The sequence below is a fragment of the Centroberyx affinis genome, unplaced genomic scaffold (assembly GCF_046629955.1).
Source record: "Centroberyx affinis isolate AG114_WGS23_722 - 3 ecotype Tasmania unplaced genomic scaffold, CSIRO-AGI_Caff_v1 ptg006716l_1, whole genome shotgun sequence".
Taxonomy (NCBI): domain Eukaryota; kingdom Metazoa; phylum Chordata; class Actinopteri; order Beryciformes; family Berycidae; genus Centroberyx; species Centroberyx affinis.
In genome coordinates, this window is record NW_027283408.1 from 156,974 (window position 1) to 169,026 (window position 12,053).

Consider the following 12,053-nt stretch of genomic DNA (forward strand, 5'->3'; position numbering starts at 1 on the left):
GGCCTCTTTAATATTTGTCTGGATGCTCCTGAGGGCCACGGCTATAGAAAGGTGTTCATGAAGCCCGCAAAGTGGAAATGGGTCTATATCACCGCTCATTATTTGGTTTTGGTATTTATTCTGAGGACAGAGGAGAATGCACTTGGGCACTGAAAAAATATTTAAAATATACTGTATAAAAAAAACCCCGATATTAAATGTTTAAACATAATAGGAATAATACGAATAATAAATCTAATATAGTAATGTTGGGTTGTTGTTTTTTTGCAATATTATATACAAAGAAATTCTTTTTTTTCTACATAAAATTGCAATTTTCTTTAAATGGACTCCACATTCTGACAAAAAAAGAATATCAAAACAAGATAAAATGACAAGATTTTGTGTTTTTATTCACATATACAAACATTCACTTTTAAGGTGTTACTGAAGTGCAATTTACAGACCTTAGCAGCATTTATTCATATACTTTAATTTACATCATAATCAGACATTTTATGATCTCACATCTTCTTTTAACATCTTTTATACATTTTTTTTTTTTACATATGTACACTCATAGATACAATATTGCCATTCAGACATGCCTTACTGTTTAATATCTCTCAAAATAAATCTGCAAATCTGTGTTGTGGGTATGAGTGGGCTCTCATAACCGCGAACGAGTAATACGGAGATTATGAAACATGATGCGAACAACCTGCGTACACAAACGATGAAGTCTGGATCATCGAAGGAACAGAAATTATTTTGTGGACTAGATGATACATCGAAAAAGAAAACTGTACCACATGTACATGAAAGACAAACATTGATTCTCTCTAGATTTACACAGGAACACAAATTTGATTTTTAACCCTATGTGGAAGCAGATCTGCTCTTTCCGCTGCCAGTTTAACATGGAAACTAGGGTTTGACTATGACTTTTAGAAGGCTGATACTGACATTTTTGTATTAAAGCTGCCAATAGCCAACACTTTCTCCCCACATTTAATATCTTTCTTTTCATTTTCATGCCAAAAACATCCAAAACATTACAAATATTCAGCATTTCCACCCAGAATCCTGTTGTCAGGGTGGAAAAGCCTCTGAAACAGCATTTAGAGCATCATGGGACACTAAAACTCTCCACTGAAACCCAGACTAATGAAATTATTTTAGTGTTAGCAGCTCTTTAAGGCGGGGAGACCCACTGCACCTAATGATCAATTAATTTACAACAACTTTATTGGACAATTAAATGAATAAATACAAGAAAATCTAATTTCATTGCTGGTTTTACAGACTTTTCGTGTAGCTGTGATCAGGGAGGAGCCTCCATCACATCAGAGGTGGACGACACTGATTGGCCGATATCTGATATTTAACAAAAGGTGAATATTGGCTGATCAATACATTGGTCGAACCGTAATGGAAACCCAGATCTGGGTCACATGTGGGTCAAGTTCTCGGTTCTTGTGTAAATCTGCCCTATGTGACAAATCACCTTCCTCACACTGAATTGTTTCTTCTTCACATCTGAGTTCAGTTGTATTGGAGAGACAGTGAACAGTCTGAGCTGCTACTGTATCCTCAGCTGCCCCATTGGTGCGTACAATGCTGCTGAAACAGGAGCTCAGTGGGAGCGGAGGCCATAGAAACAGGGAGAACAACAACAGAAAAGCACCACTAGATGTCACTCTCACTACTTTTATTGTACAGCTGTCTGACCCGTGCTGCTGGCGATTAGGACGCCTTGTCTAAATTCTTAATAGGGAGGCATAGAGAGAGAGAGAGGGAGGAGGGGGGGCTCTTCAGCAGTGACGGAGAACAATATAGTCATGATTACAATGAATATAAACATTTAGCTGCATCAGTAAATCAAAATGTCTGCTCTGATGTCTGCACACGCAGGCTGTATGTTTACATCATGAAGTATGTAAAAAAAAAAAAATAAACAAGTGGGGTAAAAATGTACATGGTAATGAGCTAGGAGGTCTGTATTGTTAATCTTAATCTCTGTGTGTAAAAAAAAAAAACCCTCAAATCTGTGCTGAACTATTGAGGGGGGGGGTGGTGTGTGTGTGTGTGTGTGTGTGGGGGGGGGGGGTTGCCGTGACCCGGGGGTATGGAAGTTTCCGTTACATCATCTTTTATCTTCTTCAGGGCGGTCACGACCGCAACTCTATGTATTACGGGGAGCGGAGCTTGTGAAAGAGAGGAATAAACGGTGGGAAAACGATAGAAACGTCCCCCTCCCCCCCCTCCCTCCCTCCCTCCCTCCATCACCTGCACTTCTGCCTAGGCAACAAGCCGTAATGGCTGCGGTTATGTTGCCTCCGTCGTCGCCCCTCACCTCTATTCTTCTCCTCTCTCTACCTGTCGGGGGGGGGGGGGGGGGAGAAAAGAGAAAAAAAAGAAGGGTGGAAGGGTGAATTAACCTGTCGTCGCGTCGTGTCAAACTCGCCTGTTGTTGGGTGCTTGAGAGGCCTGAGGGGGGGGTGGAGGAGGGGAGGGGAGAGGACAGAGTGACAAAGAGGAGAAACAAGAAAATAGGTGGAGGAAAGGGGGGGGGGATGGAAGGAGGGGGGAGAGAAAGGCAGAACAGGGGAAGGAGGAAAGGGCTTAAGAGATGGAGACAAGAAGAGAAGGTGGGCAGGCTGAGAGGGTGAGTAAGATGAGTGTGAGTCAGAGGAGAGTTAGGAGGAAGGTAGGAGAGAGAGAGAGAGAGAGAGAGAGAGAGAGAAGATGACATGGGCCTGGTTTGAGGTGAGGTGAGGCTACATGTTGAATTCTGCCTCTTTCTCTCACTTTCTCTCTCCATCGCTTCCCTTCCTCTATCACCCGTCACCCTGACAGGGCCAGTAATTGGACGCGGCCCTCTTTCTTTCTCTCTCTCTCCCCCCCGCTCTCTCTCTCTCTCTCTCCCTCCAGTGGCTCCCGCTCCTCAGCAGGAGCCTTGGGGCCCGGAAATAGCTGATGACAAGATAGCGGCTGCCTTTCACTCCGCTCAAGGTTACCCCACCCCGCCTTGACAGCCAAACCACACCTGGGGGGGTGGAGGGGGTGTGTGTGTGTGGGGTGGGCGGGCTTTATATATATATATATACGTATATGTGTGTGTGTGTGTGTGTGTGTGTGTGTGTGTCTGCGTTGCATCAAAGTAGGGCGAGTCATAGAAGAAGAAAAATCCATTGGAAGGCGAGTTCCTTTTCGTTTTCCCCACTCCTTTCAGCCTTTCCGTTTGACCTTCCGCTTGTCTTTTTTGGATTGGTGGTCGATGGATGATGCATCCAACACACACACACACGCACACACACACACACACACACACACACACACACACACACAGAGCGGTGGTAGCCTAGGCTTGTGACCTTGTTGACTTGACATGTGGGCGGGTGTGTGACTGTGAAGCAGGGCGAGGTGCTCAGTCGACTTTCCCTGGTTAAATAAAGGTAAAAAAAAAACAAACACACATGCACACACACACACGCAAATACTCATACACACACACACACTCACACATACACACACACACACACACGCGCCCCTCCTCAGTCCGACAGCAGGAAGAGCTCCTGCTCGGGCGGTTTCTTCACCCAGGTGCCGAGGCCCGTGTCCTGCAGCGCTCTGACCCACTGCTGCTTGACCGTCTGGTAGGGCCGCGCCGCCATCTTGGCCTCGCAGTACATGAGCTGCCGGTCCGCCGAGCCGCACGCGTGCATCCCCAGCTGGAGAGGGAGAGCGAGGGGAGAGAGAGAGAGAGAGAGAGAGAGAGGGAGAGCGGTTTAAAAGCGGCACACAGACGAGACGCGAAGATACGGAGAGAAAACAAAGCCGGGGCGGAGAGAGGGTAAAGGTTCCGTGCGCAAGAGAGAGAAAAAGAAGGAGAGCGAGCAAAACAAAACGAATGAGCCGGCACAAACGCATTTGGGGTGGGGGGGGGGTGTGTGGATGGGGGGGGTCGGGGTGGGACTTCAACAGCTGTGTAATCTCCCCATTTAAATTTCACAAGCAATTGAACATTCTCTGTGCTTTTTGTGCATTCCTATTGTCGCGAGGGGGGGAGAAACAAAAAAGCAGAAGATAGGCGGAGAGACAAGCGGAGAGAGAGAGAGAGAGAGCAAAAGTTTCTTTTGGAGATTAGTGCGACTGCTCTTGCGTGGCCCTTCTATGCGGCGCGCGGGGAGCACTTAGGGCGGGGGCCTCCTCGAGTGCTTCTCCAAATAATTATGGTTTCATAGTCATTATGCTTTAACGGCCGCCATTTGGCGACGCAGGCAGTGTGTGTTACATAAAAGTTTCAGAATGGAAATGAAAGTGCGGCCGGTCGGCGTGCCGCCGTTAAAGAACCCAGCCGCCAGGTTTTGATAAGCGGCGCAGACGGCAGCTGCTGCCGGGCCGACCGATTTATCTACAGGAGCAAAGAGGCTGCACATCTCCACAGAGCCTTCACCTGCAGCCAGGGTGCTTCTCTGTGTGTGTGTGTGTGTTTGCGTCATATGAATACGTATTTATGCATTTTTGTCTATGTGAATGTTGGCATGCACTATTAATATTTCTGCATTAGTCTCTGTGTGTGTTCATGTGTATGTATACAGCATGTGATTCCTGATAATGGATTGAATACTGTTCTTTACAGTCCCTGAGCCAAGGGACTGTGGCCCTTTGTGAGCACACAATTATTAACACATAGACCTGTACTTACACTGGATATAGGTCGAATCACTGTTGTGTTGTATCAATCGACAGTAGCAAAAATCATAAATTAATTAAATAATAATTACAAGTGACACATAAGTAGCAGTATGACCGGTGATTTTCAGTTATCGCATTCAAATGAGCTGTTATGAGACCAAAAGTATGCATTCATTGGGTATTCTACAACAGCATGGAATGCAACTCAGCCAATCAGAACCGAGAGCCAGAACTATTCCTTTCATACTGCAGATCCTCCCTCTTCCTAACACTTCCCCGTTGATAAATATAGTCCAGCCCACTCCGCTGCCCCTTTACCTTTCCGTATGGATCTCTGCCCTCACCTTGCGGTAAAGCTTGTTCCAGCGGGTGAACAGGGCGTGCTTGCAGAGCCGCGATGGCGTCCCCGAGTCCCGCCGCCGTCCCGTGGCGGTGTTCACCACCTCCGGCTGGCTGTCGCCCAGCGTCCAGTTGACGCTCACACACGGGGCCTTCCCCGGCTGCTGATACTCGGCACTGCTCAGGCCTGCGGGAGGGAGAGAAGAGGGTGTTTTTGTAGCTTTTTGTAATAAGATGATAATATTTGCAGCAGAGTGACTAGGATTTTAATACAGTAAGACGAACGATCAAGTTGCTTTGGGGGAAAATGGAGCCACGGCAAATCACAGTTCATGAGAATGTTTCCAATCTGACGTTCGTCGATAAAACACGCACAAACATCCGAGTGGAAATAACGCGGCTGTGTGTTTTTCCCCTTCAAACCTGCGCTTGCTTGTTTCGTTTAACCTTCCTTCCACCCTTCCCTAGCGCTCTCCCCGGGGCGAGCGACAGACGTAAAGTTTTGCAGCGCTGCAAAAAGCCAAGTCAACCTGGGCCTGAAAGTGCATGGCTGTTTATATGAAGCTTTGATTTACCCTCAGAGAGAGAGAGAGAGGGAGGGAGGGAGAGAGAGAGAGAGAGAGAGAGGGCTGTCGAGAACGTGAGCGATGTGTTGCTGCCATGGTGTGTGTTTGTGCCCGTCTGCTCTCGCACGCCTGCAGCTAATAGCGGTGTTTGAGTGTTGCCGGCTATGTTCGCTGTAAACAATCTCTCCAGACACAAAAAAAAAATGACACCCTCCCCCTCCCCTCGCATCGGACTCTCTCTGTCTGTCTCTCGTTCCCGCCTTCCCTCCCTTTGTCTCTCAAATAATTAGCCTCGCTAGCAAACCCGCACAAAGAGAGCGGCGGAGGAGAGAGGGAGCAGAGGTGAGCGGCGGTCACGTCGGGCTTGGCGCACGGAGAATTAGCCGTGCACATTAGCGTTGGCAGAGGGTGACGCTCCTATGGCGGGAACAGAGCTGATAGCGGGGTCCGGAATGAACGAGGGCTCAGGGCAAAGAAAGAAAAAAACCCTCGAAAGTTCCCGAAATCCCCCCAAAAATGTTGTTGTCACATTCACATGTGAATGCTACCCTTTCTGATGTGTTCTGGGGCGAGAAAAAACAGATCCGATAAGAAAACGACCGACCACGCAGCCTGAAGCGGCAGAAAGTATTGGCACCACGCGGCCGGCGGTAGAAGAAAATGCCAACACCGCACAAACCACTGCGTCAACAAAACATAAAGCAACCAATACTGTAAAAAAAACTCAACAATGGAGGGATGGAAGATGAACCGGTTGGGGACCGAAAGGGGAAAACGACACCATCCTCTTCTGTAAGGCCTGCTGCCAGCTTTCCAGAAGTGGGAAATAAGTGGAACGTGTGGTATAATAAAAGTGGTACAGATTCAGTGTTTATTTTGCCAATATCCAAAGCAAATGCGTTATTTGATACTTCAATAAAATCGGCCACAAAAAGGACCGAAATGCCCCTAAAAATCAACGGAGCGAAAGTCCCCTTTTACCCTGGCTGACGGGCCGCTGTCCCCACATGAACGCTGTCCTGTCAACACCTGCTTCAGTTCATCCTCATGGATTACGTGACGCTGTCGAGGCACGGACGAAGAGATGAGGTTCAAGTCCTCGAGCCGAGACGCTTTGTCGCTGCGCTGTCGCTCCATCCTCTAGAGGTTTTATTGGGGGGACATACTGGAGAAATACCGGGTGACGTTATGTGTCATACAATGCCGGGCACACGCTTCACACGTTAGCACCGAGGCTAGCAAAAAATGTGAAAATAAGAGCGGGTTTAAAAGCGATTCCGAACATTATTCTCTATATCCTCTAAAGCTGTCAACCTGTCTCCGGAAAGGGAATCAGTTTCTCGGATTTCACCTTGACTTTAACCCAGTTATTTATTATATCGTCCAACGGTGAAGGCATCTTCATAGAGATCACCTGACGGATTATCGAAGACGCGTGAACAACAGTCGCCCTTGATCTCACCGTCTGACAGACAGCTTGTTACAGGACAATGTGTGATGTACAATACCATAATACATGCCTGCGGATCATCTCCCCCTTTGCCACACTCATTTTCCCATCTTCACTCTTCCGTTCACCAATCTCAATTCCTCTTTTCTGTAGCTCCTTGGAGCCGGAATGAATTGCCTGCCACAATAACAATCCTCCGAGTCTCTTATTACCCGTCCCTTCTCTCTTGTGCAGACGCACCTCTTTGAACAAAAGGCCCCCCTATCCATCCTGCCTTTCCTTTCTCTCGCTCCATTCATGGCTCATTTGATCCCTTCAATGGACTTGACTCCTCTGTTTCTGTAATAGCCAATTTGATTTTTCCCTCATTGAAGACTTGATCAATTTCTATTCTGGGCAGTGTTTGGCGGATATGAAAGAGGGCGAATCAGAGGCTTTAGTTATGGGATTCATAACTGTACAGTGTTCATATAGAGGTTGAGGGCTGCTATAGAGTCATGCTATAGCACAGTCTGTGTGTTTATATGTAAGGTAACCATTGTAGAAATTGCTCCTCCTGGATGGTCAGTTTAGAATCCCTAGACTGGTTGGAAAGCACTTTACCCCGACTCTCCAATACAGCCTTATAAGGCCAAAGGACACTCTAAAAATCAAACCCAAAAGCATCCAAAACATTCATTCATTTTCAACACATTGATTGATCGCTCTGTAATGAGACATGTTGATAAAAAAATGATCTAGTGACCTAAAGTATTGATGCTACCTTGGCCATTGCGTTCCTTGTGTGCCTCAGCTGTATAAAGTAGTGCTAAATAAATAGTGAAAGTTGCCAGGTCATGGACAAACTGAAAATTAAATATATACATGTACTCATTATAGAGAGCGTTGATATGTTGAAAAAGCTTTGAGGGCTTTTGGGTTGATTTTTGGTGTCCATAGCAATTGATGAGACTTTGGTCAGAATCAATCGGTATGATGAAAGTTATGCTTTAAGTGAAGCTGCTCATTGGCCAACAGTGGAGGACTGTGGTTGTATTGGGAAGTTTTCCATGTTTAAATAAAGATTAAAATAGAATCTGCACATGCTTGTGACTGCCCACAAGTGGTGAGAGCAAGACAGCAGAAGGTGTGGGAATCATCATGAACATTTCCTGCATCTACTTGTCCCGTTCCTGCTGCGATGGAAGTGACCGGCGGGGGCGAGAGTGAAGGACAAGTCGGTCCATCGATGTGTTTGGCCCTCGGGGGTCCAGGGGGAGCTGCCTTGGCGGTGCGCGATAAGAGAGAGGGCCCCCCTGCGCTCCCCCACGAACTCCGGCTTCCTCTGTGGTGTCGCTTTTAAATAAAATAACCCCGAACAAGAGGCCGGACGCACAATAGCCGGGGATCTCATCAGAGCCAATGAAAGGGCCGGGGGAGGAGACGAGAGGGGGGGGGGGGGGGGGGGGTTGGGGAAGGATACGCATGCAGACGTCTGAATGCTTGCTCTTTCTATTCTCTCCTCTCTCCCCCTCTCTCTCCTTCCTAGCTCCCTTCACATTGAATGGCTGTCCGATAAGGGCTGTGATTACATTGATTTGGTGTAGGGCCATCTCCACTGTCTGCCCATCTCCTCCCCTCTCCTCCCCTTCCTTAGCCTTCCAGCCTTCAATAGACTGTACTCAAGGCGCTGCAGGAGCGAAGATCTGACAGTTTGTGACACACACACACACACACACACACAAAAACACACAATCATTATGAGGCATGTCGGAGGGGAGGGCCGGAGCGTTTGTGGCAGACGTGGGAGGCCACCTCTGTTTAGAGGGTAGAGGATGTCTGCTGGTAAAGGTCATGTCTATACCGTTTGTCAACACGGATAACCCACAACACAGAAAAATAGTTCAGAGGACATCCTGCAGCATCCTCCTTGTGGTTTTCTCTGGGGGAAAACATTCACTCGGCAGCCCAGGGAAAGATTTTCTTTGTTACGAATGTCTACGGTCATTACACAAACTGTGTACTTTCCCTAAAGCGCGGTTTATTACAGATGGAGTCAATTACGAGTAAGTATGAATGACGGATTAAATTGTTCATACCTGACGAGAAGTCTCAAAATATTAACTGCCAGCCTGTAATATCTACTTCATTTCATTCAAAAGCAAGCCAAAAAACTCCATTCAAGTCAAGTGAAATGACTCCGTTTCGAAAGCCATTGAACAAATCATGAAAATGCCTCCCGCGGCGCTGGCCGGGCGCTCAATGATAAATTCATTCCGGCGATCATCACCAGAGGACAATTCGGTACAATTATCAATCTTGATGAGGATAGGCCTCACAAAATATTCATCCTCATGGCACCCAATTACCCGGAGCAGTCCCCTGCAACTCCGCTCCGCAAAGAGCGGATATGCCCTTCAAGCGGTGTCAAAGAAGACGGGAAGTACAATAGCGTTGTACTAGGAAATAGGAAAAACCTGGCAAAAGTATGCCGCATAATATACAAAGTTTTCGTAAGCTGTCAAAGATGTGATACACGAGTCGGCTTTCACTTTATCCATTGTGTATCAGCGTTTGAGATGATATAACGCGATGTATTCTTTAAAAAAAAAAAACGTCTTTCCTTCGATGTGATTGTCACCGGCTTTGTTCGTATCGATGATCCCCGGCAACAGGAACGTGCCCTACATCGCCGCGCGCCTCTGCCGTTCAAGCCTCTGCGTCTGCCCTAGATCTGATGTGACGGGCTGATGCGGTTTTCTACAAGTTGGGTGTCATTCAGATCCTGTTCCAGCATTCATCTTCGGTACAAACGAAAAGCCGGAGGTCTCAGCGGAGCCCTGCGAGCAGACGTGCCAGACAAGTTCCTAGTTGTTGCTTGTCTGGCTGGCACAATGTGAGGGGGAGAGAAGCAATGAGTACATGAGTTTGCCGAGCGTGTGTGTGAGTGTGTGTGTGTGGGGGGGGGTGTGTGAGTATGTGTGTGTGGGGGGGTGTGTGTGTGCATCTGTAATCGGTTTGTGTGTCATTTGGTCTGGGGTTTTCTCAGACATATTTCTTAAAAGGAATCCCCCAAAATAGATACACATTTGGCCAAGGAACTCCATCTGGGGTGGCCCTATCGGAAGAAACTGTGTTATTTTTATTTAGCACTTATTTAGTTAATGTTTAGAGGCAGGGCGAGAAAAGCAAACAGCCTGTCATTGGGAAATAAAAAACAAACAAACCCATATCTCATTTTCTCAGGACTACTTGGAAGCCGTAAAAGGATCCAAGTGGGTCCGCCAACCACCTTGTGAACCCCTGATTTAGTGAGTTTAAAACACTAGCGGCTATGTGTTGATGATTCATTTACCACATGTCCGATATGTGCATGTGTGTTTCTGTTTGAATGCATGTATGTGAATATATATGCGTGTTCGTATGCCTGTATGAACATATATGTACTTGTGTGTCAGTGACCCCCTTTCCATAAAACTTTTTACTGATTCCGTAAAAGTCAGTAAAAAATAGAAAAATCATTTGCTTTACATAAACATATACTGTGTTGAGTGATAGCAGGTGACTAGCATTATATTTGCATTATATGGCCTGTGGGATCATAAAACCCTGTGCAGTGATTTTTAGCTGTACACAGTCTCCCATCACTTTCACTCCCTGAGGAAACAGGGACAGTATTCTCGGGGTTAGGGTTAGCTAAGTCATGTCTAGACACAATGTGGAGAGAAGACTTGTTACTGCCAGGTGTAAATGTCACCTATCTGCCTGTGTGTCTGTGTGTGTGTGTGTGTGTGTGTGTGTACCGCAGCCGTACCGCTTAGGAGGGGCTGGTTGCGTCGGTAGGTGGCGGGCAGCGGGCCCAGGCGCTCCTGCCGCTGGTTCAGCACCCTGCCCAGGTGGCCCGTGTGCCGCAGGCTGCCCACCGTCACACTGTGCAGGTACACCGGCTCCACAAAGTGGCTCAGTAACGCCCCCTGCAGGCCCAGGATGTTCCACCTGAGGGGAGGGGAAAGGGGGAGAGAGAAACAGTAGAGTGGGGGAGGGCGAATGGTCGGTAGAGGAGGAGAAAGAAGAAGGGGATGGAAGCGGTGTGAGGGTTTGAGAAAGGAGGGCTTGTAAGAGTGGTGGGTGAGGAGAAGGGAGAAGGGAAGGAAGGGCAAAGATGATGGAGGTGAGAGCAAAGGAGGGAGAGTGGTGTGGAGAGGATGAAAGAAAAAAGAGAAAGGAGGTGGGAAGAAATAAGATGGAGAGGGAGAAGGAAGGAAACGGTTGAGAGCGTGAGGAGAGGTGGGATAAGAGGAGGAATGAAGGGAGAGATGGAGGAGAATAGAGGTGAGAGTGGGGCGAGGAGGAGAAACGGAAGGATTTGGGGTGGAAAGAGAGCGAGAGAGAGAGAGAGAGAGAGAGAGAGAGAGAGGGGACACATAAGAGCGTCAATGACAGGTAGAGACAATTTGATCGTTATCTTGGCGTGGGACGTGATGAGCTCACGGCCATCGTTGGACTGACACACACACACACACACACACACACACACCTCCTCCCCCCCTCTCTCCACCACCACCACCACCACCACCAGCGAGGGTCAGTACCTCACCATCCATTACATTCATCAGTGCCATTGTGGTTAATGCACTGCATAGGGGCCGCGTGCTTTGCGGGACAGGGGCGAGCACCTGGAGGGTTTTGTTTCGGGGGGGGGGGGGGGGGGGGAAGATCCACAAGTGACACAAAATCATTACAGGGCTAATCCTGCCAGCCACAAAGACGCCTGATACTGTAGCCAGCTGGACCCGAGCCACCTACCGTTGAAATCTCCTCTATTTAACCAGCAGATGCTAATTTATGGATGGAAAATGATAATTACCGTGTTTATTATCATTCCTGCCCTTCAGAGAGAGAGAGAGGGAGAGAGAGAGAGAGAACAAAGCGAATGCCTCTTGTGTACCTGTGCTGTATACTCTCCGGTGCATTGGACTAATGAACTTATGAGAGGCGTAATCAGAGGCACAACATTATGCTACTAATTTTTACATCGT

The 12,053-nt window shown here is 47.6% G+C and overlaps 1 protein-coding gene across 1 annotated transcript in view; it reads right to left on the reverse strand.

The window, feature by feature from the left end:
- Positions 1 to 3,536: 3,536 nt before the first annotated feature.
- adarb2 (adenosine deaminase RNA specific B2 (inactive)) overlaps positions 3,537 to 12,053 on the reverse strand; it is a 91,901-nt gene continuing 83,384 nt past the window's right edge. The window contains exons 9-11 of the mRNA XM_071513016.1: positions 10,829 to 11,010; positions 5,025 to 5,206; positions 3,537 to 3,713 (exon numbers count right to left, since the gene is read on the reverse strand). Coding sequence (XP_071369117.1) covers positions 3,537 to 3,713; positions 5,025 to 5,206; positions 10,829 to 11,010 — 541 coding nt within the window. The remainder of the gene's footprint in view (positions 3,714 to 5,024; positions 5,207 to 10,828; positions 11,011 to 12,053) is intronic.